Here is a 13,095-nt window from a genome sequence, read left to right as displayed (position 1 = left end):
ACAACATTTCATGATAGATTAGGAATCGAGATCAGGTGAACTTTAGCGTAGCTGACAAAAGAAATGTATCATGTAATATGTGATACAACATGTAAATTGTTTAAAAAAATTCATTACAGAAGTGCATATAATCTTCATTTTGAAAAATAGGGCACATAGTTTTAATGTGTTACAAATTTTCATGCCAGCAAATATTTAGGTAACAAGCAAAGCATTTCACAGTAATAAAGCTAGATTGTGCCAAACCAAAGTTCTCAGTGTTCCTTCCTTGACAGTAAAAGTCAAACCTATGTCAGGAGTGCTAGGAATGAAGATACGTGAGTCACAAGTTGAAGCTCTGAGTTGTTTTCTTGAAGTATGCTCAGATGACTGAACTGAAAGGACATAGGTAGGGTTGTAAAACAGCAAAATATAAAAAAAATTCTATGAATTATGTCAAAGGAATGTATTTCAATAAATACAATATTTACAAGTATACTACAACTTATGCTACATTATTTACAAATAACAAATGGAATGTGTGCTTGTAGGAATACTGGTAACAACACCATCGTACTTTATGTGTACTTAAATATCTCATTACAGCAAGACAACAACTTTTTAAAAAAATAAGTAATGTAGTAAGAGTATTAAACTAGCCCCAATCTTCACTAATAACAGGACCAAACAACTTGGAAAACTGAATTATAAATGTCTTAAAGTAAATAATCTCATAATTTTAGATAGAATTTGTAAGTATCCAATGGAAGTCTTTCTAGTTTGATAATGTGAACAAATATGAAAATGGCAGGACATAGTTATTTTTAATATTTTCAGTCTTCATGAAAATAGTACTCAAAGTTTTCACCCCCACTTAGGGTTTTGCGTGAAACATTTCACTATGGTACTTAGTACCATGTCACCAAAAATATGTGAGGGTCAATAATATGTCATTTCTGACATATTAATATATAGTTGTCTCTGAAACTCTTTGACTCTATTACCACACAGTGTCTTAGTCCACACTGAGGCAATAATTCACACAATTCATCAATAAATGATGCTAGAGGTATACAGTCACCAAACTAGGTTTTTTTCCGACATGAGTGACAACACTGGTTCCAGTATTGGTGTATCCCACAAGCTTTCATTGTTTTCACGATTTGGCAGTACTTTGATTGATCTTTGCACCTCGACACTGAAAATAAACACAAACAAAATAATTTTCTTTTAATAATAGCTTCTTGGAAGAAATGTATTTCGTTTTCAAAATGTTATTTAAAAACTTGAGAATATTTGGTATGATTGATAGGATGGGAGAGGGAGAGCAAATAATACTCAGTGTGAACATTAGTTACTTCAAATTCTTTTACCAAGAATTCAGAAGCATTAGTACAATAAAGCAAACTTAGTAGTGGCAAACAATTGACATATGTGTGTCACTCAGGGATGGCCAGGAAAAGTGAAAGCGGATACATGTTACTGAAAAGTTATATTTTATTATAGATAATCAGAGTGAACTGAAATGCAAACAAAGCCTAAAAGTAAGAAAATAATAGATATAACGTATGTATCACAGAGTACTTTCAAATTTTAGCACTTTAATTGGTATTCTAGACTATTGAGCCACAGTTATGTTGCCAAATAACAGTTCAGAGTATATATTTTTGGATCAAGAATTTTACTGCTCTGGTGTTCCAAAAAACTTCGCCTAAACAGTAAATACTGAATTATAAGTTTTTTGTTCTATCTGCAAGATGTCTGTGAACGTTTTCTTTCATATAAATCTGTGTCACTCTTACATCAGAGGGACAGTCTTAATATATATTTGATAAGTCAAAGGACATGTTTTGACATATTTGTGATGTGCAAGATGACAGTATATAAGACAGAAATGTGCATCTACTTGCAAACTGGAGCACGACCTAGTGTGTACCAGTGGAGAAAAAGATACAAAATCTTGATCTGGAATAATCTTGGGCATGTAAACAGACACAGAACTGGATACAGTTACTATTAAGGCTGGAGGCTGAGCTCATGACACTCAGCTGTTACTTCCATCTACTTACTTGCTGCTTTTACTTCAGTTATTTTATGACTTGTGATAAATTTTCTTCCTTCCTTTCATGTATATATCTCTCTCTTTCTGGATTTTCCCAAATTTTCCTCTAAACAAAAAGATGCCTCAAGAGTCTTAAAGCTCACCCTTCAATGTCCATTTCAAGCCTGTCTGCCCTTCTACAGTTACTCCTGGGACAGAAGCTGGTATGTAGCCACATATCTTCTACAGCCTATTAATTGTAGCACAGTTGACCACCCCAAGCCAAAAACATGCTTTGTTGATGCTCCAGGATTTTTGTTATTTTCAGTGTGAGAAACAGTGCTGATCTTTGGCAGCACTATCTCATCAAAAAATTGTTTACCCCTATTACAGTGCATGTACCATTGTGACTGGTGCAGACTTTCCACTTTTTTTTCACTTCCTGACCTGTTTTTCTAGGCCAGTGTATGGAGTTTTATGACCTAGATAACTGTTATATTGTGTTCCATTTAATTTCCTCATTCAACAACAGTATATACTGTTCACATTTGTCATTACCAATGCTTTAAACATTGCTACACGAATCTGACAGAAGTGCAAAACATGAAGTTACTTTCACGTATCAGTAAATATTTTCCCATGTTCATAATACAAAGCACTTTCTTGGGTGTTATAACCTCAAATCTTAAAGGGGAGCATGTAGTCCTTGTCGTGTACAGATCTTGGAATTAAAATTGAATCAGAAAGGTTAATATAAATTATTTGTTTAGAATTCAGCTAAACATTGCACCAGCGACACTGCAGTGCCATTGCAAATGCTGTCATTGGGCATGGGATGAATTAGTAGCTGTTTGCAACCAGGCGGAAATTGCCCTGACTGCTGTCAAGTGACTGGAACCTGCTGTGAACTGCTGTGTTGTGTGAGCTACAGAGACTAATGTACCAAAGGTAGCTTGAGTACTACCCTCTCCTATGGATACTGTCTCCTCTCCAGGAAATACAGAACTTATCACTACTTGGCCTCCTGACTGTGATTGGTGAGTCAGTTGTAGGTCCAGAAAGTGTATACAGGAGAGACAGGGACCTGGGAAACTCAAGATACATCTGTCCATAACCAACCAGTCTGGAGTGCTGTCTCCCACTGAAAGTGAAACTGAGCCATTGCAATTTCTTCACCCATAGGAAAGCCTATTGGGTCTCATAAGAGGATTAAACAAACACAAAAGAATACAGGTCTGTTAACTGTTGGCAGTCCAGACACAGAGAGTAATGATACACAATAGGGAAAACACAAGTGATAAGAGGGATCATGTCATGTACTCTGTGTGTATGTCTAGGGAATTTTGCAGATGGGAGTGCACATTGGAACAAACAATGCCTGTCACCAATGCTCTGAGTAACCTCTTGGTTCATTTCAGTAAATGGCAGAAAAGATGGAGAAGATTAACCTCGCTCACAGATTTTCAATGGTGCTCACAATCTGCAACATTTGTCCCCAAAACTGATCATGGTCCTCTGTTTCTCAGTTGAGTAGAAAGCCTGAATCAGAGAGTTTGAAGATTCTGAAAGAAGCTAGGCTGCAACTTCCTGAAGTCGCAAAACAGTGTTGAGAACTGTATGGTTTCCCTAAATGGGGCAGATATGCACTACACGTCAAGCTGACTGTGTGTGGAGTGCACACAAGTTTTTTTAATTAAAAAAAAAGAGGATTAGATGATTAGATGGTTCTCCATCCAACATAGATAACTACAGCTATAGGAAACTCCGAAATATTTGTGAAAGACCCAAAGAAATCCTCCCAACAGATGGGCTAATTAAATTCCCAGTAATAAACTACTGAAGCATTCACAACTAAGACTCAGAGTCTGAAACAGTCTTAAAATGCAGTGAAGCTTGGTATAGGAAGCTGACTAAAATCTGAAATTGACAGCAGTGAGCTTTTAGGCATAGTCTAGGTGTACTGCAAAAGTATAAGTTAATGGGAAATGAAGGTGGTGTATTTGATGGAATCATAAGAAACTGAAACCTACCAAGCTTGAAACTGAATTTACATGCAAGACTGGGTAAGGCTCACTATCAAGGGTGTGCATACTACAAACGCACAATTGGATCTGTCTATCAACCACCAGACTCACTCACAAGTGTAACTGAATACCTTAGTGAAAACCTCAGTACTTATGTTTCCCAAGCATACTTCTATCATCAGAGAGGACTTTAATCATCCAGAAAACAACTGAAGTAACTACAGTATTATAGGTGTTAGGTAAGACAACATTCCTGTGTCATACCTGAAACAGGAACTACAAAACATTAACAACTGAGCAGGAGCATGTAGAGGAACTGTGGTTCAAGTTTGAATGACAAGAAATGTACCTAGTGGAATAGTTCATCTGAATTGTACAGTCACCATCCATAAATCTGCAAGGGAACAGCAACCATTGCATATTAGCTGGCAAACAAATCATATAGCTTATAGATAGAGAGTGGTGTATGAAAGACTGCCCCAGTTTAATTCTTGTAACACTGCAACTGACATTAATATCAGTAGCATTTGATAACAGCTGAAATTGTAGAAGTTGAACAAAGCTCCAGGGGCCATGGAATCACTATCAAATTCTATACAGAATTTGTGTCTGAGTTATTCACTCTCTCAGTCGTAACATACATTACATCCATCAAATAAAATCTTTAACCAGTAGTTGAAAGGAAGCACTTGTCACCCTTTCCTACTAGAGTTGTAGTAGAAGTTATCCACAAAACTATCTACCAATCTCTTTGGCAACCATCTGCTGCAAAATCATAGATCATATTCTCTGCTCAAACACATTGAGGAATTTCATCTGCCACCTCCATACCAGCAACATAGAATCTATAAACATTATGTGAAATACATACTGGGCTGTTTTCATGTGAGAGGCTGAAAGTCATCAACCAAAGTAACCAGATGGATACAATATATCTAAGCATTAGACTCATTAGCACACCAATGTTTACTAACAAAAGTGCGATCATATCATGGTATCAAAAAAATTTGTCACTGGATTGGTGATTTCTGGTACAAAAGATGCTATATGTTATCTTGGAGGGAGTCATTGACACAAGCAGGAGTAACTTCAAGTGTGCCATGGGAAAATGTATTGAGACTCTATTCATATTGTTTATTAATAACCTGGCAAACTGTATCAATGGTAATTGGCAGCTTTTTGCAGGTTATACAGTTAGCTGTAATACAGCCATCTAAAAAAATCTGAGTAAATATTCAGGCAGATGGTGATAAAATTTTCAAGTGATGCAAAGACTGGTTGCTTGCTTTAAATGCACAAAATGTAAAATTGTGCATTTTACATAATGCAGAAAAGTAGTATTCCATGACTAACACCACCAACGATGCACAGTTGGAATCAAACTCATACAAGCACCTGGTTATAACAGTCTGTATGGATATGCAATGGAGATCACATAGGCTGAAACCTAGGTAAAGCAGGTACCAGGCTTTAGAGCATTGGTAGGATATTTGGAAAACATAGTAAGTTTGCAAAGAAGACTGCTTACAAAACCATGTGCAACTTTATAGAATATGGCTCAAGTCGGTAGTATTCATATCAAATAAGACAAAAAGGAGATATTGAAGGGCAGCACAAAAGGCCACAGATTTGTCTACCCCTTGCAGAGCATCATGGAAATGCTGAAAACCAAAGTGACTGATACTTCAATAGGGGCATCAAGTGAAAGAACCAGAATTAGGCGAAGAATCAAGTAATATACATTGCCCCGCTGCATATCACTCCCACAGTGACCATAAAGAAAAGACTAGGCTAATTACAGTGTGCATACACAGCCATTCAAGCAGTAACTCTTCCAGCACTTCATATGTGAATGAAAAAGGGAGAAAGCCTAATGTGTGGTACAGGATCTAGCAACAAAACTTACTGTGAACTGTCAATTGCCACTATGTAGCATAAATTTCATACACACTTCAATATTCCCACCCAAAGTCTTAGTCCTGACTGGAAATCAATTATTTCATGGTTGGACACATGGAGGGCTACTATAAATGTGTGAAGGAGCATAAGAGGGCTACCACAGGCCAGGAAACTATAACAACAGACTGTTTATTCTGTGAACTCCTCAGTGTCATCATGCAAGCATGCCGTAACTCTTCTGCTTTCTGAGTGTTCTGTGAAGTGAAATCTTCATGATGACCTCCATTTCCATCCATAAAAGTTGGCTGTGGTGCAAAAAGTCTGTGAATGTAATTTTGTTGCTCTGAGAAATACATGGGAAGAGCTGCTTGAAATTTGCTTAATGACTGGTTGGTGTTCTTTACTGATGAAGCACACTTTAATCTGCCAGTATACACAAATAAACAAAACATGTGCTACTGGTGTGCTAGCAATCCTAGAGAACTTGGTTAGAGGCTGTTTCATTCATAATGTGTGTCTGCTTGGTGTAGTATAGATAGTTTGTTCTTTACCATTGACGGAAAATAAGTGTACAGTAGTTGAATTCTCTTACCCAGTGTAGCATCTTGTGAATTTGTTTGTGAGAAGGCTATGTATAAACTCCATTGTTTACACGGATCATTGCACATTCAACATTATTTTCAACAAAGTCGACCAGGACTTCAGAATCTTAATTTCTCTCTATATATAAAAGACTCATCATCACCCAACCCGCACAACTAAAGACAGAAATTTGAAATTTGGAGACTTACACTAAGCATCATTTAAGAAGGGATTTTTTTGAAATTCCACCCCTGAGGGCGTGAAATAGGGGATGAAAGGTTTTTTGAAAATATTTCACTATTAAGGCAATTTTGACATGAGAACCACAAAAATAGGTAATTGGTTTTACACTGTTTGCACAGTGTGTGGACTTACACATAAGCAAGGGGTGTAACAATGTAAAAATTTGATTGAAGAAAAACAAAACAAAAAAATTAAGCAGACCATACACTCTACACGAGCAAAGCACACATACACTAAAAAAATTATAAAAAATATATAAAAAGAAAAAAAAACAGGCTCGCCACAAAGGAATTATCCAAATGGGAATTAGTGTACATGTACAGATAAACAAGTGATTACAGTTTCAGAAAAACTGGATGATTTATTCAAGAGAAAGAGCTCCACAAGTCAATAACGCATTGGTCCACCTCTGGCCCTTATGTAAGCTGTTATTCAGCTTGTTATTGATTGATAAGAGTTGTTGGATTTCCTCATGAGGGCTATCATGCCAAATTCTGCCCAACTGGTACATTAGATCATCAAAATCCTGAGCTGGTTGGAGGTCCCTGCCCATAATGCTCCATACAATCTCAATTGGGGTGAGTCTGGCAATCTTGCTGGCCAAGGTAGGTATTGGCAAGCACAAAGATAAGCAGTAAAAAGTCTCACCATATGCAGGCTGAATTGTCTTGCTGAAATGTAAGCCCAGGATGGCTTACCATAAAGGGCAACAAAACAGGGCATAGAATATCATCATTGTACTGCTGCACTGAGAAGGTGCTGTGGATGGAAACCAGAGGGATTCTGATGTGACTTCTGAAATTTTCCCGGCATATTTCTTCTTCTAATAATTTCCGGGTATGCAGCCGGATCCCGTCGACATTCTGTCACGATATTTCGGCCCAGAGACGTCCGGCCATCATCAGGTGAGTACACAACTACTGAAGAGCCCAGGTGCAGTCGTGGTATTTATGCCGAATCTCGCGCATGTGAAATGTACTGGCATCCTACAGCGCATGCGTCAGGTGTTGACATGCGCAGCATAGCCGAGTTGTACGTGCTGCCCTCGGTGGTGGAAATAAAGGTTCATCTAGTCATTGAGTATCGAATGACACTGTCGATTCCGCTGTGATTGTATAATTTTAATAACAGGATTCCAATTTTTATCCAGCTGAAAGCCGTTGTCACGATTTATAAGATTATTGGCAAGACGTATTTCCACTGATTCCTTGATTATGGAATCCCAAAAACCGGAAACCGGGGATAAAATTTTTGTTACATTGTATTCCATTGAATGTCCCAAAGAAATACAGTGCTCTGCTACTGCCGATTTTGACGGTTGCCACAGACGGGTGTATCTTTCATGTTCTATACATCGTTCATGGACAGTTCTTGTCGTCTGGCCAATATATGCAGCGCCACATTCACAGGGAATTTTTTAGACGCCTGCCTTCTTCAGTTGTAAATCGTCTTTAACGGATCCAACCAGGGCCCGGTTCTTTGCTGGTGGACGAAAGATAACCTTGATTTTATTTTTCTTCAGTAATCGGCCTATTTTCGACGACACATTCCCGGCGTATGGAAGGAACGCAGTTGATTTAAAGTCATCATCTGCGTCCTCAGTGCGTTGCTTCTTGTTATGATAGTTGCGCATGGCCTTCCTTATTTGGCGAGAAGTGTAGCCATTCTCTTTGAAAACCTTCTCCAAGTGTTCTAATTCTGCGTGGAGGTTTTCATCATCCGATATTATATGCGCTCGATGTATTAAGGTACTGAGAACACCGGCTGTTTGTGCTGGGTGATGGCAGCTTGACGCCTGGAGATACAGATCTGTGTGAGTCGCTTTCCTGTACACAGAATGTCCTAATGACCCATCATTTTTACGGCGTACTAGCACGTCTAGAAATGGTAAAGTGCCCTCTTTTTCAATCTCCATCGTAAATTTGATGTTCTCATGTAATGAGTTTAAGTGATGAAGGAATTTCTCCAGTTCCTGTCTGCCATGAGGCCATACAGCAAAAGTATCATCTATGTACCGCCAGAAGACCGTAGGCTTTAAAACAGCAGACTCAAGTGCTTTCTCCTCAAAGTCCTCCATAAAGAGATTAGCTACCACAGGCGACAAAGGGCTCCACATGGCGACGCCGTCTGTTTGTTCAAAGAATTTTATTCAGTGACGAATTCTTTGAACAAACAGATGGCGTCGCCATGGGGAGCCCTTTGTCGCCTGTGGTAGCTAATCTCTTTATGGAGGACTTTGAGGAGAAAGCACTTGAGTCTGCTGTTTTAAAGCCTACGGTCTTCTGGCGGTACATAGATGATACTTTTGCTGTATGGCCTCTTGGCAGACAGGAACTGGAGAAATTCCTTCATCACTTAAACTCATTACATGAGAACATCAAATTTACGATGGAGATTGAAAAAGAGGGCACTTTACCATTTCTAGACGTGCTAGTACGCCGTAAAAATGATGGGTCATTAGGACATTCTGTGTACAGGAAAGCGACTCACACAGATCTGTATCTCCAGGCGTCAAGTTGCCATCACCCAGCACAAACAGCCGGTGTTCTCAGTACCTTAATACATCGAGCGCATATAATATCGGATGATGAAAACCTCCACGCAGAATTAGAACACTTGGAGAAGGTTTTCAAAGAGAATGGCTACACTTCTCGCCAAATAAGGAAGGCCATGCGCAACTATCATAACAAGAAGCAACGCACTGAGGACGCAGATGATGACTTTAAATCAACTGCGTTCCTTCCATACGCCGGGAATGTGTCGTCGAAAATAGGCCGATTACTGAAGAAAAATAAAATCAAGGTTATCTTTCGTCCACCAGCAAAGAACCGGGCCCTGGTTGGATCCGTTAAAGACGATTTACAACTGAAGAAGGCAGGCGTCTACAAAATTCCCTGTGAATGTGGCGCTGCATATATTGGCCAGACGACAAGAACTGTCCATGAACGATGTATAGAACATGAAAGATACACCCGTCTGTGGCAACCGTCAAAATCGGCAGTAGCAGAGCACTGTATTTCTTTGGGACATTCAATGGAATACAATGTAACAAAAATTTTATCCCCGGTTTCCGGTTTTTGGGATTCCATAATCAAGGAATCAGTGGAAATACGTCTTGCCAATAATCTTATAAATCGTGACAACGGCTTTCAGCTGGATAAAAATTGGAATCCTGTTATTAAAATTATACAATCACAGCGGAATCGACAGTGTCATTCGATACTCAATGACTAGATGAACCTTTATTTCCACCACCGAGGGCAGCACGTACAACTCGGCTATGCTGCGCATGTCAACACCTGACGCATGCGCTGTAGGATGCCAGTACATTTCACATGCGCGAGATTCGGCATAAATACCGCGACTGCACCTGGGCTCTTCAGTAGTTGTGTACTCACCTGATGATGGCCGGACGTCTCTGGGCCGAAATATCGTGGCAGAATGTCGACGGGATCCGGCTGCATACCCGGAAATTATTAGCAGAGGGATTCTGCTATAAAATTAAGTGGCATCCTGGCTCATTACTCGTGCCTGTCAGGCCGTATGGCTGGTGACAGTCAGGTTGTTATCCCACCACTGTCTGATGCATCTGCAGATACATCTTTGCTGTTCATCAGAGCTCAGTTCAAAGTGGGACTCATCACTGAAGACAATTATACTCTAGTTACTGAGAGTCCAGGCCCCAATGACCAGTGAATATGTGTCCCACTTGGATAAATCCTTCATGGTGCATTATTTTTCTTGTTTGTTTGTTTGTGTGTGGGTGTGTGTGTGTAAAAAAACAGGTGTCTCCTAAGACTCATCAGGCACACTTTATTTGATGTTTTGGCAGATATTTGCACTGTCCTTTTAGCTATATATAGCTGGAGTCAGCCCAAATAAATATTGCTCATCACATCTTACATTCAAGGGCCATAGTCATGGCAAAGAATCGATCTGTTTCATGTTACAAATTATTTATAAAGTGGAATTACACATGCCCATTCAATAGAGCAGCCCCAAATTATCTAGTGTGTTATCTGATGTAGTATGTATTAACAGGGACAGTAAAATAACCAGAATAAACAGTCCTCCAGCAGCGACTCATGTGCAACCGTGCCCTGTGCTGTCTGGTACTGCCATGTAGCAGTGCTTCTCAGTCACTTCTGGAGTATTCACTATTCTTTACGTTTTACTGTCCATGTTCATACATATTAATAAAGCAAATTTAACACTAGGCTAATTTGGGACTGCTCCATTGAATGGACAAATAAAATTCTGCTTTAAAAATAATTTTGCTTGTAATAGAAAACAAACTGATGCTTTCCACTGACACTGAGCGTTGCATGAAACATGTGGTGAGCTATTTATTTTTGACCAACTCCATCTAAATACTGCAGAAATGAAACTGCAAATATCTGCCAAAAACCAATGGAAAATGCACCTGACATCTCTTAGGAGAGACACCCTGTGTATATTTTTGTTGACCTTCAAATCAGCAGTTTTTGTTGCCACACACTATGCAATGTTAAGTAACCTCTGTCATGCAATTCATACCAATTTGCAGAATATGTGTATAACTGTGGATGTAGATATCAAGGGATAAGCTGCCAGAGACAAGCAGGTGTAACAGATTACTTTCATTTGGCACATGAGCAAAAAATTCATCTGCCACATGAAATGACACTGTTCAATACTCTGGTTTCTTTGCATTATTTTGTTGTGTTTTTGACATTTCACCCTTATTCACCTGCATTTATATTTTTGCATTCTCTTACTCCAATTCTATGACAGATCTGTTTTTATGCAAATTTTATTTTATTGTTAATAAAATGGCAGAATTTTAAGGAATGAGATGGGATACACGAAATCTTCCTTATGTTTTGATTCATTTGCTAGGCATTCTATTTCAGGGGGTTTCTTTTTACTCACTGTTTCTTTCATATGTATGTATAAGTAGTGAATGATCTGTGTGATACTTTATCCATTCTTAAAATATTACAAATGTGAACCCATTCTGAAGTTCTATACCTATTGTCCACTCCATCTCCCAATTCCTCATTGCTTAGTCGATGTGAGGAAATATTTCTTACCATCCTTGCCAGTCTAGGATATTATTCTAAAGTCTGGATGTTCTGCTATGGACATAGTATTCTTAGATAATCACAGCTCAAACTCCTGTCAAACTCACATTTATCTTTTGTACCAGTGCATCTACTATGACTTACTGTAATCTGCAAAATCCTTCTAGTTACTTACTTTCAGAAATTCATTACTATGAAAATAAAAACATACTACAGTCACAGTTATGGCACTAATGTAAGTATAAGTTGTTGCTCTACAGCACTGGTGGCACACGTCACAATTAGCCCTAAAACGGTATTTTAATTTTTATTAGGGAACAAAAAGATTATACAAGTCTTTTATTTTGTTCTAGGCATATGTAAAATTTCCTTTAATCATATTTCTCCAAAATGTTTTCTCAGTTCTGGAATCCTTTCAGTGAGGCTTTTAGCTGATAATAGCCATCATTTGCCATTAATTTGAGCATGTGAGTGATTAATTCTTTCCAGTCTTCTAGATTGTCATGCAATAACTGTTTTAACTTCTCCAGATGCTGCAAATTGTACACATTATTTTCAGCATAGTGACTAGTACTGATAACATCAATGGGGTTTCATCTCAGTTTTAACATAGCTGGTTGTCAGTATCCACTAGAATTCATACTGCTGTGAGAGAAATGTATGTGGAGTACATTTGCTTGGTGTGCACCAAAGGGTCATATAATTCTACTACACACTGTGCTAAAAATTTTACAGCAGGTGTGGAATTGATGTTAGAGATTTAAGAACTAAATGAAATAGTGTAGGCATTGAGTAACAGACAGGCACACTGGAATTGACAGTTGTATACTTGTTAGCTATCAGACAAAGTCCTTCTTCAGATGTAGAAAACACATGCACATGCCCCAACCTCCTCCCCCCACCTCACTCGCTCTCTCTCGCTCTCTCTCTCTCTCTCTCTCTCTCTCTCTCTCTCTCTCTCTCTCTCTCTCTCACACACACACACACACACACACACACACACACACACACACACACACACGCATGCAAGCACACACACAGGTAAAGGAGAGGCATGAGGTGTGGAGGAGGAGGGGTAGCAGGGTAGGGTAGGATGCTGTAGTATTGCCTGTGGTAGTGGGCAGGGACGTTGTGGGGACAGGAAGATGGGCTGCTAGAGGCAATATCAGATGGATGTGCTGTTGTTTTTATTCCATTCCAGATTTTCCATTGTTTGTTAGAGGTTTAGTCTATCCATTCATTTTTACATCATCTGACTCTTCTC

The 13,095-nt window shown here is 38.9% G+C and overlaps 1 protein-coding gene across 1 annotated transcript in view; it reads right to left on the bottom strand.

Moving 5' to 3' along the window:
- Nucleotides 1-494: 494 nt before the first annotated feature.
- The window catches only part of LOC126191540 (protein madd-4-like), a 502,815-nt gene continuing 490,214 nt past the window's right edge, over nt 495-13,095 (bottom strand). Inside the window, exon 24 of the mRNA XM_049932445.1 lies at nt 495-1,177. Coding sequence (XP_049788402.1) covers nt 1,065-1,177 — 113 coding nt within the window. The 3' untranslated portion in view covers nt 495-1,064. The remainder of the gene's footprint in view (nt 1,178-13,095) is intronic.

The sequence above is a fragment of the Schistocerca cancellata genome, chromosome 6 (genome assembly GCF_023864275.1).
Source record: "Schistocerca cancellata isolate TAMUIC-IGC-003103 chromosome 6, iqSchCanc2.1, whole genome shotgun sequence".
NCBI lineage: Eukaryota > Metazoa > Arthropoda > Insecta > Orthoptera > Acrididae > Schistocerca > Schistocerca cancellata.
Note: the sequence above shows the minus strand (reverse complement) of the source record. Positions and strands in the feature narration are given on the sequence as shown.